Raw genomic sequence first — 18,837 nt, 5'->3', positions numbered from 1 at the left:
TTTTAGTTTTTTTAAATCAGTTTCCATTAATTGTCTCTGTCGAGTGATTATTACCACACAGGGAAAGTCAGGCGAGGTAGGATTATTCCAACGTTATTCCTTCAACTGTAAGGCTGCGCTCAATAATCAGTAGGCGTGACGGTTATTATCTTTAATAGGAATGTTCAGTGTATTAAAATGTTGGGGCAATCTTACACATGAGCTTCATTATTCCCCTGAAGCCCAGGTTTACATTCAGATTGTTTGACTCGTCTGACCAACAGCCAACACAGACACATTGAGTTTACTGTAATGGAAAACCGAGACTAGAAAATATTAACACCTCGGGAGCTAGTACCAGAGAATTTTAAGGGGGATTTTTCCTTAACAAATGGACTCAAACAGTTAATCAATAATCAGAATTATTGCTGATATATTTTCTGTGTAAAGAGCCATTTAATCTCTTGAATACTCATTGGCTCTGGGTGCCCGGGGTAATAGTGCGGATCAATGGTATGGCAGCGGTTTAAGATCGTGAAAGGAAAAACAAAACTATCCTCTACTGGGCTCTCCAGCTGGAGCTCACTGTTGTTTTATGACTTGTGTGACCAGTTGGTTGCCATGTGATGGTGGACAAAGCCTTTCAGCAAATGTAAAGAGTGAGTTTACCAGGGGGGATGTTTGCCCCACAAAGATCATATATATATATATATATATATATATATATATATATATATATATATATATATATATATATCATGCAGCCTTAACTGACCTTCTTTAAAGTTAGAGTTGCGGTTTTTCACAGTACACTCAGACACTAGCAAGAAGAAATGCAAAACAACATTCTCACTGACGTGAGCGCTATGTCCTTAAATAATCCGTCACATGGTTGAAACAATACTGTAGTTAAATGATTTGGACGGCAAATTTCTCGTCCACCCATAACCGTCTGGTAGCTTACCTAAACGTTTTGTTCAGTTGGACGCCTATGGGAGGCACACTTTCCCAGCAGCCCTAGTCAGCTGACTGAGTTACTGTAGCTAGTCGTTTCCTCCCTCACCCTCTTTCCTCTCGCAACAGTTGACATTTTACAGACTGTAATTTTAGCTCATCATCTGTGACAGACACAATCCTTGGCAGTTGGACAGATTATCTACCTGGCGCAGGAAAGATGCTGGACACACTAAAAACCTGTTTTCTCTTGCCATGAATTTATTTCCTCTGTGGCCCCAGGCAGAACAACTTATACCAGCCTTCATGAACTCCTTCAGGTTAAACTGTACTAACAGAATACTGTTTAATGCTGACTAACCTTTAAAGACTCACTATAGACCTGCTGTTAAAGATCATAGTTATACTGGTACTCTCTCCACTCGAATAGATTATCTGTTGTAGTCCTGAAATTTAAGATAACCACGTAACAACTCTTGTATAGTTTCACCCCCTCTATAGTTTCATTTCTCTTTTGTGGTAGATTTTTCTTTTCTTTTTTTCTGTTAATTAAGTTTAGGCGCACCACAAAAATGCCATCTGTGTGTTTTCCAGTTATACGTTTGCACATGCAAACCAAATATCTTGGCTACAGAAATCCAAATGTGCTACTTTGGAGTATTTGAATATTAACTGAGATTGCGAGTTGTACCAACACCTTATGGATTCTTATCACTGTCGTCCATGTGGACAGGTAATGCCTTCCAACACAATAGATGGATAACACAAGTAGCAAGTCTGTAAAATAAAAAAAATGATATGATTTTATATAATTTATTGAGGTGTATACACCAGCGTCTGATGCTCATATCAAGACTGTTGTCCAAAAATTAAAATTGGCTGATAAATTTGTCATCAGGTTTATTTATTTTTCCAAATATTGGTATTGGCCTAAAACATGAAGTGTTGGTCAGGCTGTGCAGGGGATAAACTGTATTGAGAATCCCCTCATTCATTACTGACGATGACATGCACAACAGTAATTGTAATCATGTTGTAGCAGCAAGAAACCAAACTTAACTTTACCAGTGCAGATTGTTCGGACTTGCAGCTTTTAAAGATTTGGCTGCTCTGACTGGCAGACAGAAAAACATGAATGCTTTTATGATAGTAGTGTATGCAGACAATATTTACTAACCAGTTTTCTCATGTTCCAGTCATGAGTCCAAGTGGTGAACACAGCTTTGACATAGCATCACCTTTTGAGTATATATGGCAAATTTAACAGTTGAGGTTTTTTTCCACACACCCAGCAGTTACTCAACAGAGTAATCACTCTTTTAATTCAGTTTTTGGTTGCTACCAAATCTTAGGAAATATCTGGTTCGTGAGGTTCCATCATGTTCATCGGCTAGTCACCGAGTGTGTCTGTCTGCTGTTTGGTGCTGAGTTTGTAATGTACACTGGGTTCTTGCGAGTCTGTTTGGGCTCAACACAACACTGTAACGTGTTACGGGTCAAACGGCTAAACAGTGAGCTGTATTAGTACAACCAAACCCTTTATTATGTTATTATGACTATATTGGCTTATATGTTTATATAGGCCAATATATATATAACATTTTCCACAGGATCTCAAAAAAGAGACTGACAATGTACAAATAATTGAATTAAAAGCCCATGTAGTTTACATTTTTAGTTTTTTGCACTACCTCTAACATTTCATCTGCGCCACTGCAATGCATAAGCACGCATGCAGACAAACTTGTGCATAGCAGGACCTCATTTACAGGATCTCTAAACTCTACAAAGACGCCTCTCACTGCCGCAAGACAATCGCTGTTTGTGTAGCGTCGAGATGGTCGCCTCTGTCAGAGTTGCTCCTTTTCTCGTGTCTGTGTGTCAAACGGGATGACTGGGAGAGATGCAGGGACTGACTGAGACGCTCGCAGCCCAGAGTCCATGCACAACAACCAGGCCCGTTGTCCCCGGTTTGCCTCCGTCCACCCACACAGGGCTCATAACGTCGTGGAGAAAGAGCGTCTTTATCTCTGCTTTCCAAAGACTCATCTCACTCACATTTTTTAGGCTCTGTCCAAAACGGCCGCGGCTTAAACAGGCCAATGTGACAATATACCCACAGAAATTGCGGCTGTGCCTCCCGAGTCCGACACCGGGTTCCACATTGTTTAGAGTATGTACTATTTGAGCTGTAGGTTTTTGGGGATGGGTCAGACCTCAGCAGGTTAAATGCTGCTTCTTCTCGACTGTGCAGCTCCTGCGGGTGTTTGTGTCGTTCTTTGTATTGAACATGGCTGACCTAAGTGGCTTTTTTTTTTTATACCATGCTCCAGTGGGTGCTCAGCTGAGGCGGGAGGGTAGTGATAGAGGGGGCTGGCCAGAGGCTCGCCAAATCAGACGCAAGAGCAGTTGGGAGGAGGTGGCACAGAAAGCGAGAGGAGAGTCCTGCAAGGGAAGAGAACAAGCCAGGGTGGGTGGAGGACACGGAAGACCGAGTGACAGAGCATGTGTTTCTGAAAAAAAAGAGGGACTCGGAAAGAGCCAACGATAAAGAGAGAGAGAGCCAACGATAAAGAGAGAGAGAGTGGGTGAGGCACAAATAAAAGGATAAAGGCGGGGTTGTGGTTTGTGTCACATGATCCCCTTGCAGGCTGCAGCCTAGTGAGCTCCAGGTGGCAAAGAGAAAGCACAGATACAGTAGATACAGAGAGGAAGAGAAAGAGGGAGCGGGGCACACTCGCAGCTCTCTCCACAAAGACAACAGAGAACCCTCATTTACCCCCACCCCATCTCTCTTTGCACTCCTTTCTCTCTGTCCTTCAGGACTTCTTCCCGGTTCCCGCTCGCCCCTTGCTCTCCTCCACTCCTGGCCCCAGCAGGCCGGGGAATGTCCCGGCAGCGAGATGCCTTACGTGGACCGTCAGAACCGCATCTGTGGCTTCCTGGACATCGAGGAGAATGAGAGCAGTGGCAAGTTCCTGCGACGTTACTTCATATTGGACACACAGCAGGGAAGCCTGGTGTGGTTTATGGACAACCCGCAGGTAATTGCACAGGGCTGGCGTTAGCTTAGCTCTTAGCTGTGTTCTTGGGGGGGGGAAGAAATCCTGCAGGTAACTTCACAGACAAACGTTTAATTTGATGATTTGACGATTTACGGGCAACTGCATGCCAGTTGACGTTGGTTATCAATGTGGACGGTCGGCTCTCGGGCTAACTGCAGGCCACTTTTAGTTGGGCTGTCATTCATTCATCACCAGCACAAAAGCGGTCTGGCAGGTTGTTACTCTGCCAGACCGCCGTACAGAAAGGTGGGGGGAACTGGTATGATGTAATCCTAGTTGACAGCAATTTGGAAGCACATGTTACAGGAGTAGGTCAGTGCTAACAGTTTGTCTGTGCTCCAGTTATCAGCAAATGTTGCTGGAAATGGGTTAGAATGAGATAACAATTTCTCCTGGCAAAGGACAAAAAAAATATTTGACCTCAAAGTCATGTTAGCATTCAGGTGGCCCTAACATCCCAAACAGCTAATCCCTTACTCATAGTTTTCAGGTGATTTGCTGAACTTGTTGTTGATTTCTGATGTGCCTGTTCCCTTTAGCATTTCTGTCACTTAACTAATTGCAGACACTTTTCCAGCATCTGGCTAACATTGTTACTGGTCAGCGTGTCAGTGCTGGTAACAGATGAAGCAAGGATGAAAGCTGTGATGAACAAAACTGTCACTAAGTTTAAAAAATGTCCTTGTCTGAATAAAAATGATTGATTTTGATGTATATAAATATGTGACTAGTGTTCTAGTCGTGTGGATTTGTCCATGTAGTGCTTAATAATATTTGCAGGGATCATGGGGGTCAACACTTTCTTCCCTGTGACCCTTGGTCCATAGTTGTTTTAGTGTTACTCTCCTCTTGGTTTGTTCATCTTGTTAGCTTGCAACTGCTGTATTTGTAAGTGCGCTGTTACACGGAGTATCCATAAATGATGTAGTGCAGGGTGAATTTTAAATAATTCAGGGAGTCCCCTTTCCTTTTATAGACTGAAAAAGGTGAAAATTTAATGATGTTAAATCTGGATCCCCTAGTTTCAGAAACACAGCAATACAGTGAAATGAACTATCATGGAATGCAGCCAACGCATTCTGTGCTTACTCCATAACAGTGAGGTGCTTTTCAGAATCGGCACATCGTCCTCTGCCTCATTAGAGTACCAAATTATTAGTTTCCTTCTTTTGCGTAAATTGTTCTTTTTCATCCCACAGAACCTGCCTGTTGGTGCCGACTGCGTCGGTTCCCTCAAGCTCACCTACATCTCTAAGGTAAACAAATATTACCATGATAAGATCATTTATAAATATAATTCATTTTCAGTATTTGGTTGAACTGCGACGCTAACAATTGTGACCTTTTATCGTCCCGTAGGTCAGCGATGCCACCAAGCTGAGGCCTAAGGCAGAATTCTGCTTTGGTAAGAAAATGCTGATCAGCACAATCTTAGCTCTCTGTTTTAATTTTATTTTTTAAATACTTTTTTTTGTTAAGTGTAGCAACAGTGCCATACAAATTATAGATCTATCTAGAAAAATGTCCCTAACCTCTTCCAGTTTAAATTATTTTTTCTATACTGACCAGGATGGCAGCCGTATACTGGTTTCACAGTATACCATGGTATGAAATCTGTTGGTTAACATACAGTACCATGTACATCACTGGTGTTGCAAATGGAGAATCTCGTTCAGACTCAACTGGCGCCACACAAACGCATCCCATGGCGAAAACGACGTGAAACTGATAACACCAATCACTAGCCTCTGAAAAAGAAATAGAAACCGTCAATGTGGGATTACTTTAGATATCCCAAACACGAACGTAAAGTAATCCCCCAGGACCAGAATCAGTTTTATTGTTGGGTAAGTAACAGGTTAAATACGAGGAATTTGTTTGGTTTTATTAAGGTGCATGTAGCAGTCAACATATATACACAGAATTAGAAAGAGAATATACAATAAAATAGAATAAAATAAGTAGGTAAATAATAAAATTCACACTATTTACAATAAATTTACAATAAATATTGGGGTCACAGATGGCTAAATGTGTGTGTGGTGGATTACGTTAATATGACGTGTAATGTCCATGGGAAAGGAAGGGAGGTGTCAGTGGGGGTCCCGGGCCTTGTTGATGAGGCTGACGGCAGAAGGGAAGAAACTGTCTTCGTGACGGGAGGTTTTGGTCTTGACAGACCTCAACCTCTTGCCGGAGGGGAGCATTTCAAAAAGTTTGTGTCCGGGGTGGGAGTGGTCTACTACGATCTTTCCTGCACGCTTCAGAGTTCTGGAGGCGTGCAGGTCCTGGAGGGACGGCAGGTTGCAGCCAATCACCTTCTCGACACAGCGGATGGTACGCTGCACTCTGCTTTTGTCCTTTGTAGTAGCTGCAGCGTACCAGATAGTGATGGAGGAGGACGGATATCCAGTTGGCAAAAAATGTAGATGCGGTAGTTAACAAAGGCGGAAACGCATAAAACATGTCATACACCATCCCTCTGTGCAGATCAAAGTATGTGTCCTGTTTATATTTTTAATCTCTAATGACATAAACACGTGAGCGTTTAAACGTCTATCATAAAATGCTATATCAAAATAATTGTCCACATCCCAGCTCAATCTGTGTTGTGTCTGTCCAGTAACCTCTGATTTACAAACACACACTGACCGCGATCTTGCCCTATTAAGAGAAGTTTGTAAGATACAGACAGGATTTGCTGGGCAGAGCTAGCACCTACAGAAAATTAGCAACTCTGTGGTAATAATCTAGAGCATTTTCTGAATTTTTACAAAATCCAATAGACAAACAAAGTAGTTCAAATGAGCTCCACCTCAACCAACTACAACAGTACAGTTTCTTTGTAATATTAATTCATGTGTAATAAAAGTCTAGTAAACAGTCTCACGGGGAACTGTAACTGTACTTTTTAATACTTGTAATACAACAACTTTGGTATTTTATGAGACAGCAATCATACTGTGAAATCGTCATAAACCGCAACGCTTCGCAAACACGAACCGTGATGGTGCGACTGATCACATGTTGACTGATCTGACTGCACCTACTGAGATATAACCTGAGAGATGCTGTGCTTGTCTCTGTCTCTCCGCCACTGACCTGGCAGCTTTGTTCAACGCTGTCTGTTTTGCCAACACATAAAGATGGAGGAGGATGCAGCAGCTGATGACCTGAGCGTGTGTTCGTTTGGTCGAACTATTTTTGGTGTTGTTTTGTTTGTGCCTTTCGGATTTCATCAGCTTGTGTTGGCAACACACTTTTAGGTCTAATAAATTCAGGGCCGGAGCAATTAGACATTTCTCCCAACATTTCTGTCTTCAATATTGTACGGCAGACACGCTGCTCTGCCGTTCCTATTATTATTAATATTACAAGAGGGAGAGCGCGTCTGGTGAAAGGAGAGCGTGTGGTGTTTTGCATTGTTAATCGTGAACAACTTTATTTAGTTGAATGCACTCTTACCCCAAAGAGCATTTGAAAAGCCTTTCAAAGTTTAAACCTTCACTGTTAACTGTTTCATCTTCTTTATCCATCATACTGCTGCATCACTAGCTTTTCAGACACATTACCTCTACCAACTTCTAATATCCATCACTGCTCTCTGCCATTGCCTGAAATGATTTAGTCCCTTCTGTGCCTGTGGCAGGTCTGTATTCCCTGGTGCTCCTGTAGAAATAGTACAGGAAGTTGTTAATTAAAAAATCGCTTTACATCACCAAGTATTTATCAATTAAGATTAGATAAATTCAACCTTGAATAAATACAGTGATGCAAACTATGTTTATGAGAAAGATGCGTCATGAAACATGCTTATTACTTAATAATAATTTAAAACTGATTCTTGGTTGACATCACACAGATCAAAAATTAACCGCGTATCGTGAGTTACTCAAATCTGAATGTAATTGTTTTGATTGAAAGGCTCTTGGTATTATGGACCACAACAACCAGAGTGACACCGTGACAAAAAATTAACTTTAACCCATTTTTAGGAACCCTGACCCCTCTGTTGCCATGAAAACACACAAGCATCAATAAAGGAATCAAGGAGCTCTGACTACATGTAAAGGATAAGGTGATCTTGGTTAAGTACAAATTAGTTATATTCTACCAGGGGGTCATTTAAAACGCTTAGAAGAAGGAAATGAAAAATGTTTAATCCATTTCAGGTTATTTAGGAGTAAACCCCCATTCCCTGGTATTATTAGCCCCTCTCCTCCTCATCCATCTACTTCAGGTGCGAGTGTGTGTGTTAGGTTGACCGGTGGAAGAATGTGCGCAACAAGATGGCTAGCGGCAACATCTGCGAGATTCAGCCATATAACTTTCACAAACTGCTAATGCTAACACTAACTGTCTGCTGACACACCTGCCGTCCTCTCGTAGATGCGCTGCCTCTGCTGCACTGGAAGTTTCCGGTTTCTTTGCCTACATTTGCATATTCAACGGCGAATATGATGTTCTCTGTATTTGTGATGTACTTAATATAACTTGTATCTTGCATTTTGCTCAGATACTAGCACCAATAGTCAATGTCAGACATTTTAGAGGACAGAAACAGAAGAAAAACACTTTTTTGAGTGAAGGGGGACTTTAATGGCTCTCACTTTTTACAGTAACAAAGTAGAGACTTGACTCCTGTCTGTGATTGATGTACAGTGATGAGGGAGATGATCAAATGTGCTGCCTTTGTCAGTAGCACACATTATTTTAATGTGTAACCACTAGTCAGATTTGATAACGCCCTGCCAGATTTGTCATCCTAGTGCCCAAGAGACCGTGACACTTCTACTGAAACCAAGCAGTTTACCGCCCCCAAAAGTACAGTGGACACATTAGAAAGTTCATTCTGTCTGACTCATTCATACTGGTCACCTGAATGAGACCAGACAGAAAGAAGTGGGACGAAGGAGTTGGACTTAACGCTCAAGTTCACAGGGTTGTGAACATTTGTGAGAACGTTGATTATTTGGTCATTCATAGCCATGTGTTTTTCATTCCCTGACCTGGTGGGTGGGTAGGGGCTGGCAGACTGAGGCAGCTGGGTCATCATCAACATGCTGCTGTCAGGGTGTGGGGGAGTCGCTTGGCTCAATTGTCTTTCCACCTCCAGAGAAATCTGTGGCAGATGAATACAAGAAAAGCCAAATACGTAGTCAGTCAATGACAGTTCAAAGTACATCTGTCTATGTGTAGCGTTACACGCAAGTGATTCATATTCAATGAAAGGTATTATTTATTGTAGAGTGTAATGTAGTCTGACTCTGACCAAAGAGGCCTGAATGTACAGTACTTTCACTCATTCTGTTGTTCCCACGTTTGTTTTTTATGATCTGTTAGTCATCAATGCGGGGATGAGGAAGTTCTTCCTGCAGGCCAATGATCAGCAGGACCTCGTGGACTGGGTCAACGCTCTCAATAAAGCCACCAAAATCACCGTGAGACACACACACACACACACACACACACACACACACACACACACACACACACACACACACACACACTGTGCACAGAAAAACTGAAGACATACGGTTCACCCCTGATTCATCTGTTCTTCTTGGCTCATGTTTTATCGCTTGGACTTTTATTTCTTCCTCCGCTGGAGATATGAATGAGTGGACTGTCAAAAGACTGGACACAGTGAGTCAGAGTATGACTAACAGGATGCTGTATTGTTGTATGTAGTACTTGGCAAGAAAGATTGTATCCATTGTTACCATCCAGAAAGGAAATGGATATAAAACTAATCATTTTTTTTCTTTGTTCGTCCCCCCCCCCCAATTCTACCGGCACCTCACCTGCAGCTTCTGTTTAATATAGTTTTCCATTTATTCTCAAGTCTGGGTGTTTGTGTCTACTGAAGGTGCCAAAGTCATTGGATGGCCAGCAGAATTCAGAGAACCTGAAGACTTTGCCAGATGTGGCAGCGCCAAAGAAACAAGTCTCCTATAAGACGGAGATCATAGGTGGAGTTCCCATCGTCACCCAGACACAGGTAACGTGACCCACATGTTTATAATGTACAGCCTTCATCTACATTCATGCCATGCACATACTGCATGTCATTATAGAACCCCTCCAGTCACATTTGAAAGTATATAAAAATAATCTGCTATGCCTAAAATTAGTTTAACGTTGTTTACCTCAAAAAATGTTTAAAAAGACTGGGAAACCATCCACTCTCTCCCCCTCATTGAAGAATTCTGAGACTATGAATATTCATGGCATGCAAAAAACAGCGCAGGCAGCTGTGGTGGGCGGGGCCCATCACAGCTGCCTGCGCTATGTTGACTGGTGGAAGAATGTGCACAACAAGATGGCTAGCGGCAACATCTGCGAGATTCTAACGCTAACTGTCTGCTGACAAACCTGCCGTCCTCTCATGATTCGCTGCCTCTGCTGCACTGGAAGTTTCCGGTTTCTTTGCCTACATTTGCATATTCGACAGCGATTGGTTTTTCTGTATTTGTGACATACCAAATGTAGATTGTCAGGATTCGTTTCAATTGTAAATTGCGGAGAAGTGTACAGAAATCTCCTACTCCAGGAGAGGAATGCGAAAATTTGCTCAGATACTAGTCCCTATAGTCAATGTCAGACATTTTAGAGGACAGAAACAGAAGAAAAACAGATAGTAGAGATTTATTCAACACAACGTAGCAAACGTGGAGACTTACATGGAGATATGGTCCACCTCATGTAACTATATTTAACTCATTCAAATATTATATTATTTTTTATTTTTATTTGTTTGTATGAGTTGAATATCATCGGTTCTTTGATGCAGGTGATTATACATATATGAACACATATTTATGGACAATATATTCAATTTCAGTGAATAAGTTATTCTAAATGTTACACACTGTAGCTTTAAGTTACATTTTGAAACATACAGAGAAACACACAGTCTGCTGGTGACAATAAGTTTGTTGTTAAAAAATAAAGTGGGCGGAACAGAAAAAAGAGTTATGATGGTCATTTTTCACTATTTAAGCGACAGTTAGAAAAGATAACTGACAGATTAATCAATAATGGCTACAGCTGTAGAAACAATTACTGTAAGCAGTATTTGCTTACATTATACAGTCCACTCAGGAATGTTTGTCTTATTAAGGGCGGCTGTGGCTCAGGTGGTAGAGAGAATGATAGAAAAAGCTGTGGATAGAAGTGCTGTATGAATGTGAATGTGACTTGTACTTTAAAGGTGGTTGATAACCATTAATTGATTGAAATGTAAATTGTAAAACACCCTGTAGTCAAAATGTTTGATGTTTTGTGGTCATACGTTAGCCCCCAGCCTGTGGAAAAGCTGTATTTCTGAGTTGTTGGAGTTTATAACTACAATATTTTGGTCGTCCTTCACCCTCCAGCATGATGGTGGCGACGGTGCAGACAGAGCGGAGCGGGACGCCTTGCATCGCTCTCACAGCCAACTGCCATACTTCCTGAGCAGGCCGAGTCAGGAGCACACCGTCATTAAGTCGGGCTACTGTGTCAAGCAAGGAGCTGTGGTGAGGACCTGTTACTCTGACTGTTTGCCTTCCACAGGAAATCAAATCTGTTTCAAACTAGGCTGCATGAAGCGCAACAACGAGGCTCACCGTGGACATGCAATACCGTTTATTATTAATGGCACAGTGACAAATAAAAAAGATACACAAAGATAAATATCCCCCATGTGAGGCCTTATGAATTGAAGAATGTGAGATGATGAGACTTTAGCTTGATCAGGGTGAAGGAAATGCTTCTTTTAAAAATCTATACTTTGTGAAATGTATAGGATCTAGAAAAAAGTTGCGCTTCCATCGTTTGAACAAACTGGCAACTGTGGCAGAACCAGTGCTGAAAGAAAATGATAAACCCTTTTCCCCCCAGATGAGGAACTGGAAACGGAGATATTTCCTACTGGAAGAAAACTCGATGAGCTACTTCAAGTCTGATTTGGTAATTATCTTTGGTTAAGTTATGTGAAGCCTCTGAAGAATGTTTTTATTGATGGTGCATGTGCGTTGGGTTCACCCCCACAGAGGCAGTGACAACAAACACCTCTAACGTGTTTTATCTGCCGTGTGTGGAATTCAATGCCCTCATTTCACATGTCCCATCATGCCCTGTTCCCTTGTTGGCTTCGCACACACACACACACACACTGTCCTCAGGACAACACTGCATGTCCCATTCCCCTTACTCGGCAGGGTCGGCCCTTATTTGACAGCTTTATCTGTCTGTTTGGCTATCAACAGGCCCCAAGGACACAGACTCTCTGTCTGCTGGATGAATGGCCAGGTCAAGACAGTTTCAACCATCAGGGTTTTCACTTTGTGGTCTGCTGCTTCGAGCAGAGTTCAGCTCAGTTTTTGAGCCACTACATTAGTCAAGTCAAGCTTATTTACATATTATAAAACATTTCATGTCAAAAACTCAACCAGCTTCAAGATAAAAAGCAAAAATACTTGATAAATACATGACATTATTTAACATGAGATGAAGATATATCAAATATGAGTATATTACTGATATAAGCACATGAAATGAACATAAAGGAACATTTTAAATAGACATTAAAAAAAGGTATTTGTGATATTTAATTCTGTGTAGTTCAGTTGCTAAGTCTCGGCTCCTCCCTTTAGGAGAAGGAGCCTCTGAGAATGATACCACTGAAGGAAGTTCACAAAGTCCAGGAGTGCAAACAGAGGTATTTCACGCGTCCCAGCATTTTCCCATCTTTTGTCCGAGGGGACGGTGTTTACTTGTTCTGATTTGGATGAGGATAAACCGTACATGAGATGGATGTGATGACCTGACTTGTTTTCCCACTTTTGTTACAGTGACATTATGATGAGGGACAACCTGTTTGAAGTCGTCACCACATCAAGGACCTTTTACATACAGGTTGATTTGTTTTTTCTACGATAAAAAACGGATGTACTGTTGATTCTAGTTTACACACTGGGACATTCCATTTGTTACTGTACTTCAGTGTTTATTAATTCTGTACTCTCACTCTCACCGTCATTTCCTCCCTCTGTGTCTCCACCAGGCGGACAGTCCGGAGGAGATGCACAGCTGGATCAAGGCGGTCTCAGGGGCCATCGTGGCCCAGCGGGGTCCCGGGAGGTCTGCTGCTACAGTATGTACTTCACAGCTCTGTCGGGACAGTGACCACAGGGCCGTGCAGCCTGTTCTGCCTTTTCCCACCATCCAATGACAAAATGCAAATGTTTTTTCAAAGGTACTGTTTTGTCCATGTTACGTCTTTATTAGACACTCGGCAGTGGATAGATGACAAGAAATAAGAAAGAGAGAGAGGTCTGTATAAAGCTGGTACCATAACCCCTGAGCCACCAGGGTGACCCTAATATTGATTTTTTTATTAATTATTAGAGCAGGTCATTAAATAACCAATCTGTCACCCCCACTTTTTCTTGTTCAGCATCCAGGACTACCTGAGAACTTAAGAACAGTTAATAATAAATCGTTAGGTCATCAGGCTACATGTTAAAGAGACGGGCGGGGAGGAAACGCTGCTTCCTTCTGGTTAGACTGGACTCATTCTCAACACGTCTGCGCTGGCAGTCTCTCTCTACTGTTCCCTCAATCCTGCCTCCCGTGTCTCCTCTTTTTTCTCTCGCTCGTTTCTTTCTCACCTCCTTTCCCATCCTTTTTCTTTCTTTCTTTGTCACATTCTCTCCACCTCCCCCTCTCCCTGTGGGCACATGGCCCATCTGCTCTAATCGTGCATTGCACTGTGTTGTTGCAGATGCGGCAGGCCAGACGGCTGTCGAACCCCTGTATACAGAGGTATACGTCCCGAATCGGGGAGTGCAGCAGCACGTATGTCAGCTCGTCTAAATTCCCCCTTTAAACTATAAGTTCACCTTTTTGAATACTGTTTTTCCACTCACTGGCTGGCCCTTTGTGGTTGTAGACATGAGGATCAAATCTGATGGCACATCTGATGCTTTTATTTTGTTTTCGCCAGCCACACGCTTTATATGGCTTTGATAACCCAACAAGCGCTTCTCCCTTCACACCCTTGTCCTCGATGCTTCTCTTATCCACTGCTCTTCCTCCTTTTGCTTTTCTTTTCCCTTTGCCAAACTCTCACTTGAAGCTCAGCTCAAAGTGAAGTCCAACTGCATCCAGACAGTTTCCACCTCGTGTCAGAGACTCTGGGGCTCATGGTTTGCTTGATCTGTCTTCTCTTGCATCTCAAGCATGGCGACTCAAATCAAGCACACACCTCAAGTCTTTCAAATGCTCAAATATGATATTGTTGCCCTAGTAGAATGATTAGAAAACGGGCAGCACAAATCAAGCGATCTGATCGGCTATAACGTCGAATCAGTTTGCACAGCTCCGTATCACTCCGCGACTGAGGAGGTTAGGACATTAGTAGACGTGAGTAGCGACGGAGTGAAGTTGAGGAAACTTACGCAAGCTCTGAGTACACGGTGAGGTTGAATGGTTGTAGTTTTGACTTGGGCTGCGGCCCACTGTAACCTGTGAACTTAAATTGACGGCGAACCCAGGTACTGTCTCGTAGCCTTCTTTCTGAGAAACGCTACAGTGTGTTGCATAGCAACCGACGTGCACTGTGCAGGCAGCCAGGAGGGACTACTTTTTTGTTTTCGTTAAAAAAATGCTTATTTTTTTGACAGAAAAAAAAAAAGAATTGCAGTGTGTGTCTATTACTTTAATTTCACCAAACTTGTAACCGTTTTATAAAAGCAAAAGCTTGCTTCAGGCCGTCATGGCCCTTAACTGTGGCATAATGAGCGTATACCACGACTTGTCGTGAGCTATTGCTTAAAGGGATATTTCAGTGATTTTGAAGTGGGGTTGTATGAGTTACTTATGCATTGTTAATATGTTGCCTTATGGAGATGGTGAGACAGCAAAGTAATTTTACGGAATTTGGAGGAGAAGTGGAAGTAGCGAAGCAGAGCTCTACAGTTGCAGAGGGGACCACCAAAAAAACTATTTTTCGCCACATTTTTAAGAGTTACCTAAAAACAAATATACATTCATTGTACGCTAAAGGATGTATTCTTTCCACTGCTTCAGTTTGCCGCCAGACAGCTGTTTAAGTTTGCACTTTTTTTTCATGCATACTTCAGCGCAGTAATACATGGCAAAAATAAAAAAAATGAAAGAAAGGGCAAAAATAAACGGCGGTCTGGCGGCTGACCCTAACCTTAACCCTACAGTTGGACCATATAATAATTAATAATAATAATAATAATAATAATAATAATAATAATAATAATATTTTGAATTTATAAAGCGCTTTTCAAGTACCCTAAGCGCTCGAATATAAGTATTCCGCAAACCTGCAGCCACCGCCCCCCACCCTCCCTCCCTCCCTCATGGCTTCACTTGCACAGCTTTCATGTGTCTGTTATCGATGACGATCGTATTCAGTTGACGAACAATCCATGCGCAGACACACACACTCGCTGCTTGAACTACCTGACCGAGTGACCTGTGAATACCTCGGGCCTGTTACTGTTTCTGTTGACTACTGGGTACGTGTGTCCTTCACACCTTTCTGTTTCTCTTCCCTTCATGCTCCGTCGTCTCTGCAGTCTGCTGCAGCTGTGTACCTGTCTTAGATGTGTGACATCCTGCCTGTCTCTCCTCCTCCCTCCTGTTCGCTGCCTGTATGTTTTTATTTTATTTTCCTCTCTTTGATCATACACCCAATAATATACTCACTTCCATGTTGACCTCCTGTTACCTTTTTGTGTGCCAAGTGTTAAACATTTAACCATTTTTGAAATGACAACTCACCAGGGCTGAACCCACATGTCCAGACTTACAGACTGGCGTGGTGAGAGTTTATCATCGTGCCTGTATTATGTGATTCTATCAGTTAATCCGTGGAATTTTCCTTCAATGAGTATCTGTAAATTATTCCGACGGCCCTTAAAGTTCAGCATGAGTCTGATTCTGGACCTTTGGATTCAGCTCACGTGTGACTCACCCTAGGATACATGTCAGTGTAAGGAAACTGATTTTTAAACCAAAAAAAATTCACTGAGCCCAGGACGTCACTCACTGTCTCTGTGGCATCATGTGGGAGATATTTGTATCATTGTCTCTAACCCACATTTCACCAATTGCTCGATGGCTACTCCCCCTCGTGTCTCCACAACCTCTGGTGTGTATTTTTCCTTCTCCCCATGCTTCTGCTTTGTGTTTCAGAGACTGAAATCTGACAGTGAAAATCTATGAAATAATGAGCGACAACCCTCCACTGCTTCATCTGACTCTCTGCTCTTCCACTGCAACCTGTTGAGACTACCAAAACTAAAACCTACTGACACCACTACCACTCTTCCTGCCACTTCCACACCTTCTACTACTTCTACTTCTTCTGCTACTACAACCACCACTTTCTAGCAATGCTACATTATCCAGCACCTTCATCCTTCAAGCTGATTCCAAGTCTGTAACTCACTTTGGCTCCTCTCAAATTACCCATATTTTTCACAGTTTCACTTTTGCTGCTAACTGCCACTCGCCTAGTCTCCCTCACTCTCGCTCTCTCTGTCTCCTCTGTTGTTTCTGCTGCAGGAACTCGGCAGCCGCTCCACTTTCTACCGTAGCCCCGCGGGCCCCCCCGTCCCTCGCTCGCCCATATCTGCCATGCCACCATGCTACCCAGAGTGGGGGGCTGCTGTCACGTGCGGCGCACGCCCGCAGCCTGGCCTGGGACAGCGAGCACTTCATGAGCCTGCTGCCACGGCCCAGTCACAGCCGCACGCCTGCACGCCTGTCCCTGCAGGAGACGCGTCTGGCAAAGTGACCACCTTCTCCGACTCGGAGGAGTCACCGTGGCGACGGCGGAGCAGCTTTGAGCCCCACATGCCTGAGCCTGAACCTGTGGACTTGGATGATGCTGACCTGCCAGTGAGCGAGGTCTGAGCTGTTGGACTGGACATTAACACTTGTACCTGGATATTGACAGAGATGGATGAAGAGGAAACCGTGCAAAACAGGTGCGGAAATATAAAGGGCAGACAATGATTTTCCAACTGAATCTTCCGACATCACAAACTCATCTTTCGAGCTCCTCCGTCAGTGTGCACGAGAAACACGTCGGGTCACCACTGAACTGCGTTTGTGAGCCAAAGACGACCCACTCTCTCCCCGCGCCCCTCCGCCTGCCTGCTGTCGCATTTACTATGTACCAAGAGATGACGTTGACAAACAAAACCACAAATTCACTTTGTGCGGATTCAAATTCAGTAACAGAGCTTTATTTTAACCTGTGTACAGCGATGTGTTCAATAGTCTTTGTGGGCAGAGGATTTTTGTAAACCACTTTGTCCCAAGAGAATAAGGGAGCGTTTAATGGTGCAAGTGTTTCCTCATGTCTAATATAGTGTTAATAGTGTGTTCAAGCTGAGGACTGGCGTTTCAAACCTTCTCTATAATCTAATTTTAACAGTGTGGTCCAGTCGTGCTCACTATTTTAACACTGGATTTAAGACTAGATGCAAAAAGTTGGAAATACATATGTACGATCCAGTTTGTACAATGATTCAAGACCAAATGTTTTTCAGCCTAATTTAGTCAGGGTTTTTTTTCTCTTTAGTTGCCAAGACTTTGATTTTAAACTTTTTATTTTTGAATATTTTGGAGGGTTAAGGTTAGTTGTTTTATTATATAATGGTGTTCTAAGTTAGTTTATTAGTTTGACTGTTATCGACCACAAGCTGTATTAGCTTCATGTAAATGTGCAGTTTTTTTTACAGTTGCTGTGCACAGGCAGAATAACTGAAGGCCGTCACAGAACACGCATCACTTCACAACCTGAATCAGCGGCTTTGCAAACTTTTCTGCCTGGTGTTTCTGACACTGGATGACACGGGGCAGCAAGATATCAAGTTGTGCACATTTTCATAATAATAAGAAGCAATAGTGCTGGATATCAGCTATAGAGCAGCTTCATGTCCGGACAGACTGGCTGACAACTGCTTGACGTGTATGAACTAACTCTGCAATCCATTGTTGGAAGATAAGACTGAACCCCGTGCCAACATTGTGGATCCTGATGTAACCGAAAGAAAACAGATTCCAGCTCAGACACTTTCACTGCATGTTAACATGTTAATGATTCCTCCGTGTATCCACGTGTCGTGTGTGCATCCGAATTATTTTTATATGCTTTTAGATGTTTTTTCTGATCTCGTTCTTCATACCCGTGTTACAAACCCGATAGCAGGCAGGTTTTATTTAAATGTCATTGCTAAATAATACACACTAACTTTTTTTTAAGTGCCTACTCCATTTCATCCCGACAAAGCCAAGCTACTTCACCTCTGTTCAGTCTCGTGTAATTGGTTTGAATTGTTTCTATTTATTATGTTGATGACTTGAAAGAAATAAACACTGAAAATGTGCTCAGGCCTCCTCGAGTATGATTCAGTAATGTAGTTATTTAACCATCACCCAAGAGACAGTCAAAGTCAGTCTGCCGAGATAAAAAAAAAAGAGCTCTTGTGACTTAAGGCTGGGTGGAAGAAAAGTTCACCAACGTCATCGCTCACGTCTTCATTTGGTTCATCAAGGCTCCCTCTGCCCTCTTGTGGTGAGAGAGGAATCTGCACCTGGTTCACAGCCATGAACATGCTATGAAATGAAAACTTGGCAAAGTGACCAATTATGTATTTCTCAGTAATAGGGTGATTGAAAAGATACAAGGAAGGAACTGAAAAGGAGAATTAGATTCACCGTAAACATCCTGCAGAAGAACTGTATCACAGGCTGGAAACAAGAAACTTAACTGAACCTTAACAGAAAGGAGGCCATGTGTGTCTCT

General features: G+C 42.6%; 1 protein-coding gene across 9 annotated transcripts in view; it reads left to right on the top strand.

Annotated features, from left to right (window-relative positions):
• The window catches only part of LOC118283658 (pleckstrin homology domain-containing family A member 1), a 20,362-nt gene extending 1,944 nt beyond the window's left edge, over positions 1–18,418 (top strand). The window contains exons 2-15 of one of the 9 annotated variants that reach the window (XR_007031512.1): positions 3,757–3,977; positions 5,198–5,254; positions 5,358–5,403; positions 9,342–9,439; positions 9,868–9,999; positions 11,378–11,518; positions 11,883–11,951; positions 12,638–12,702; positions 12,836–12,899; positions 13,048–13,137; positions 13,768–13,841; positions 15,596–15,670; positions 16,215–16,457; positions 16,587–16,727. Coding sequence is in view for 4 of the 9 variants with exons in the window: in XM_035605918.2 (XP_035461811.1) it covers positions 3,837–3,977; positions 5,198–5,254; positions 5,358–5,403; positions 9,342–9,439; positions 9,868–9,999; positions 11,378–11,518; positions 11,883–11,951; positions 12,638–12,702; positions 12,836–12,899; positions 13,048–13,137; positions 13,768–13,841; positions 15,596–15,670; positions 16,587–16,818 (1,284 nt within the window). In the remaining 5 variants the exon portion in view is untranslated. Of the gene's footprint in view, positions 1–3,756; positions 3,978–5,197; positions 5,255–5,357; positions 5,404–9,341; positions 9,440–9,867; positions 10,000–11,377; positions 11,519–11,882; positions 11,952–12,637; positions 12,703–12,835; positions 12,900–13,047; positions 13,138–13,271; positions 13,545–13,767; positions 13,842–15,595; positions 15,671–16,214; positions 16,458–16,586 lie in introns of all 9 variants that reach the window. The other 8 variants (XR_007031513.1, XR_007031515.1, XM_035605918.2 and 5 more) reach the window with 8 other exon arrangements.
• Positions 18,419–18,837: the final 419 nt, after the last annotated feature.

This window comes from Scophthalmus maximus, chromosome 10, assembly GCF_022379125.1.
Source record: "Scophthalmus maximus strain ysfricsl-2021 chromosome 10, ASM2237912v1, whole genome shotgun sequence".
Taxonomy (NCBI): Eukaryota; Metazoa; Chordata; class Actinopteri; order Pleuronectiformes; family Scophthalmidae; genus Scophthalmus; species Scophthalmus maximus.
Note: the sequence above shows the minus strand (reverse complement) of the source record. Positions and strands in the feature narration are given on the sequence as shown.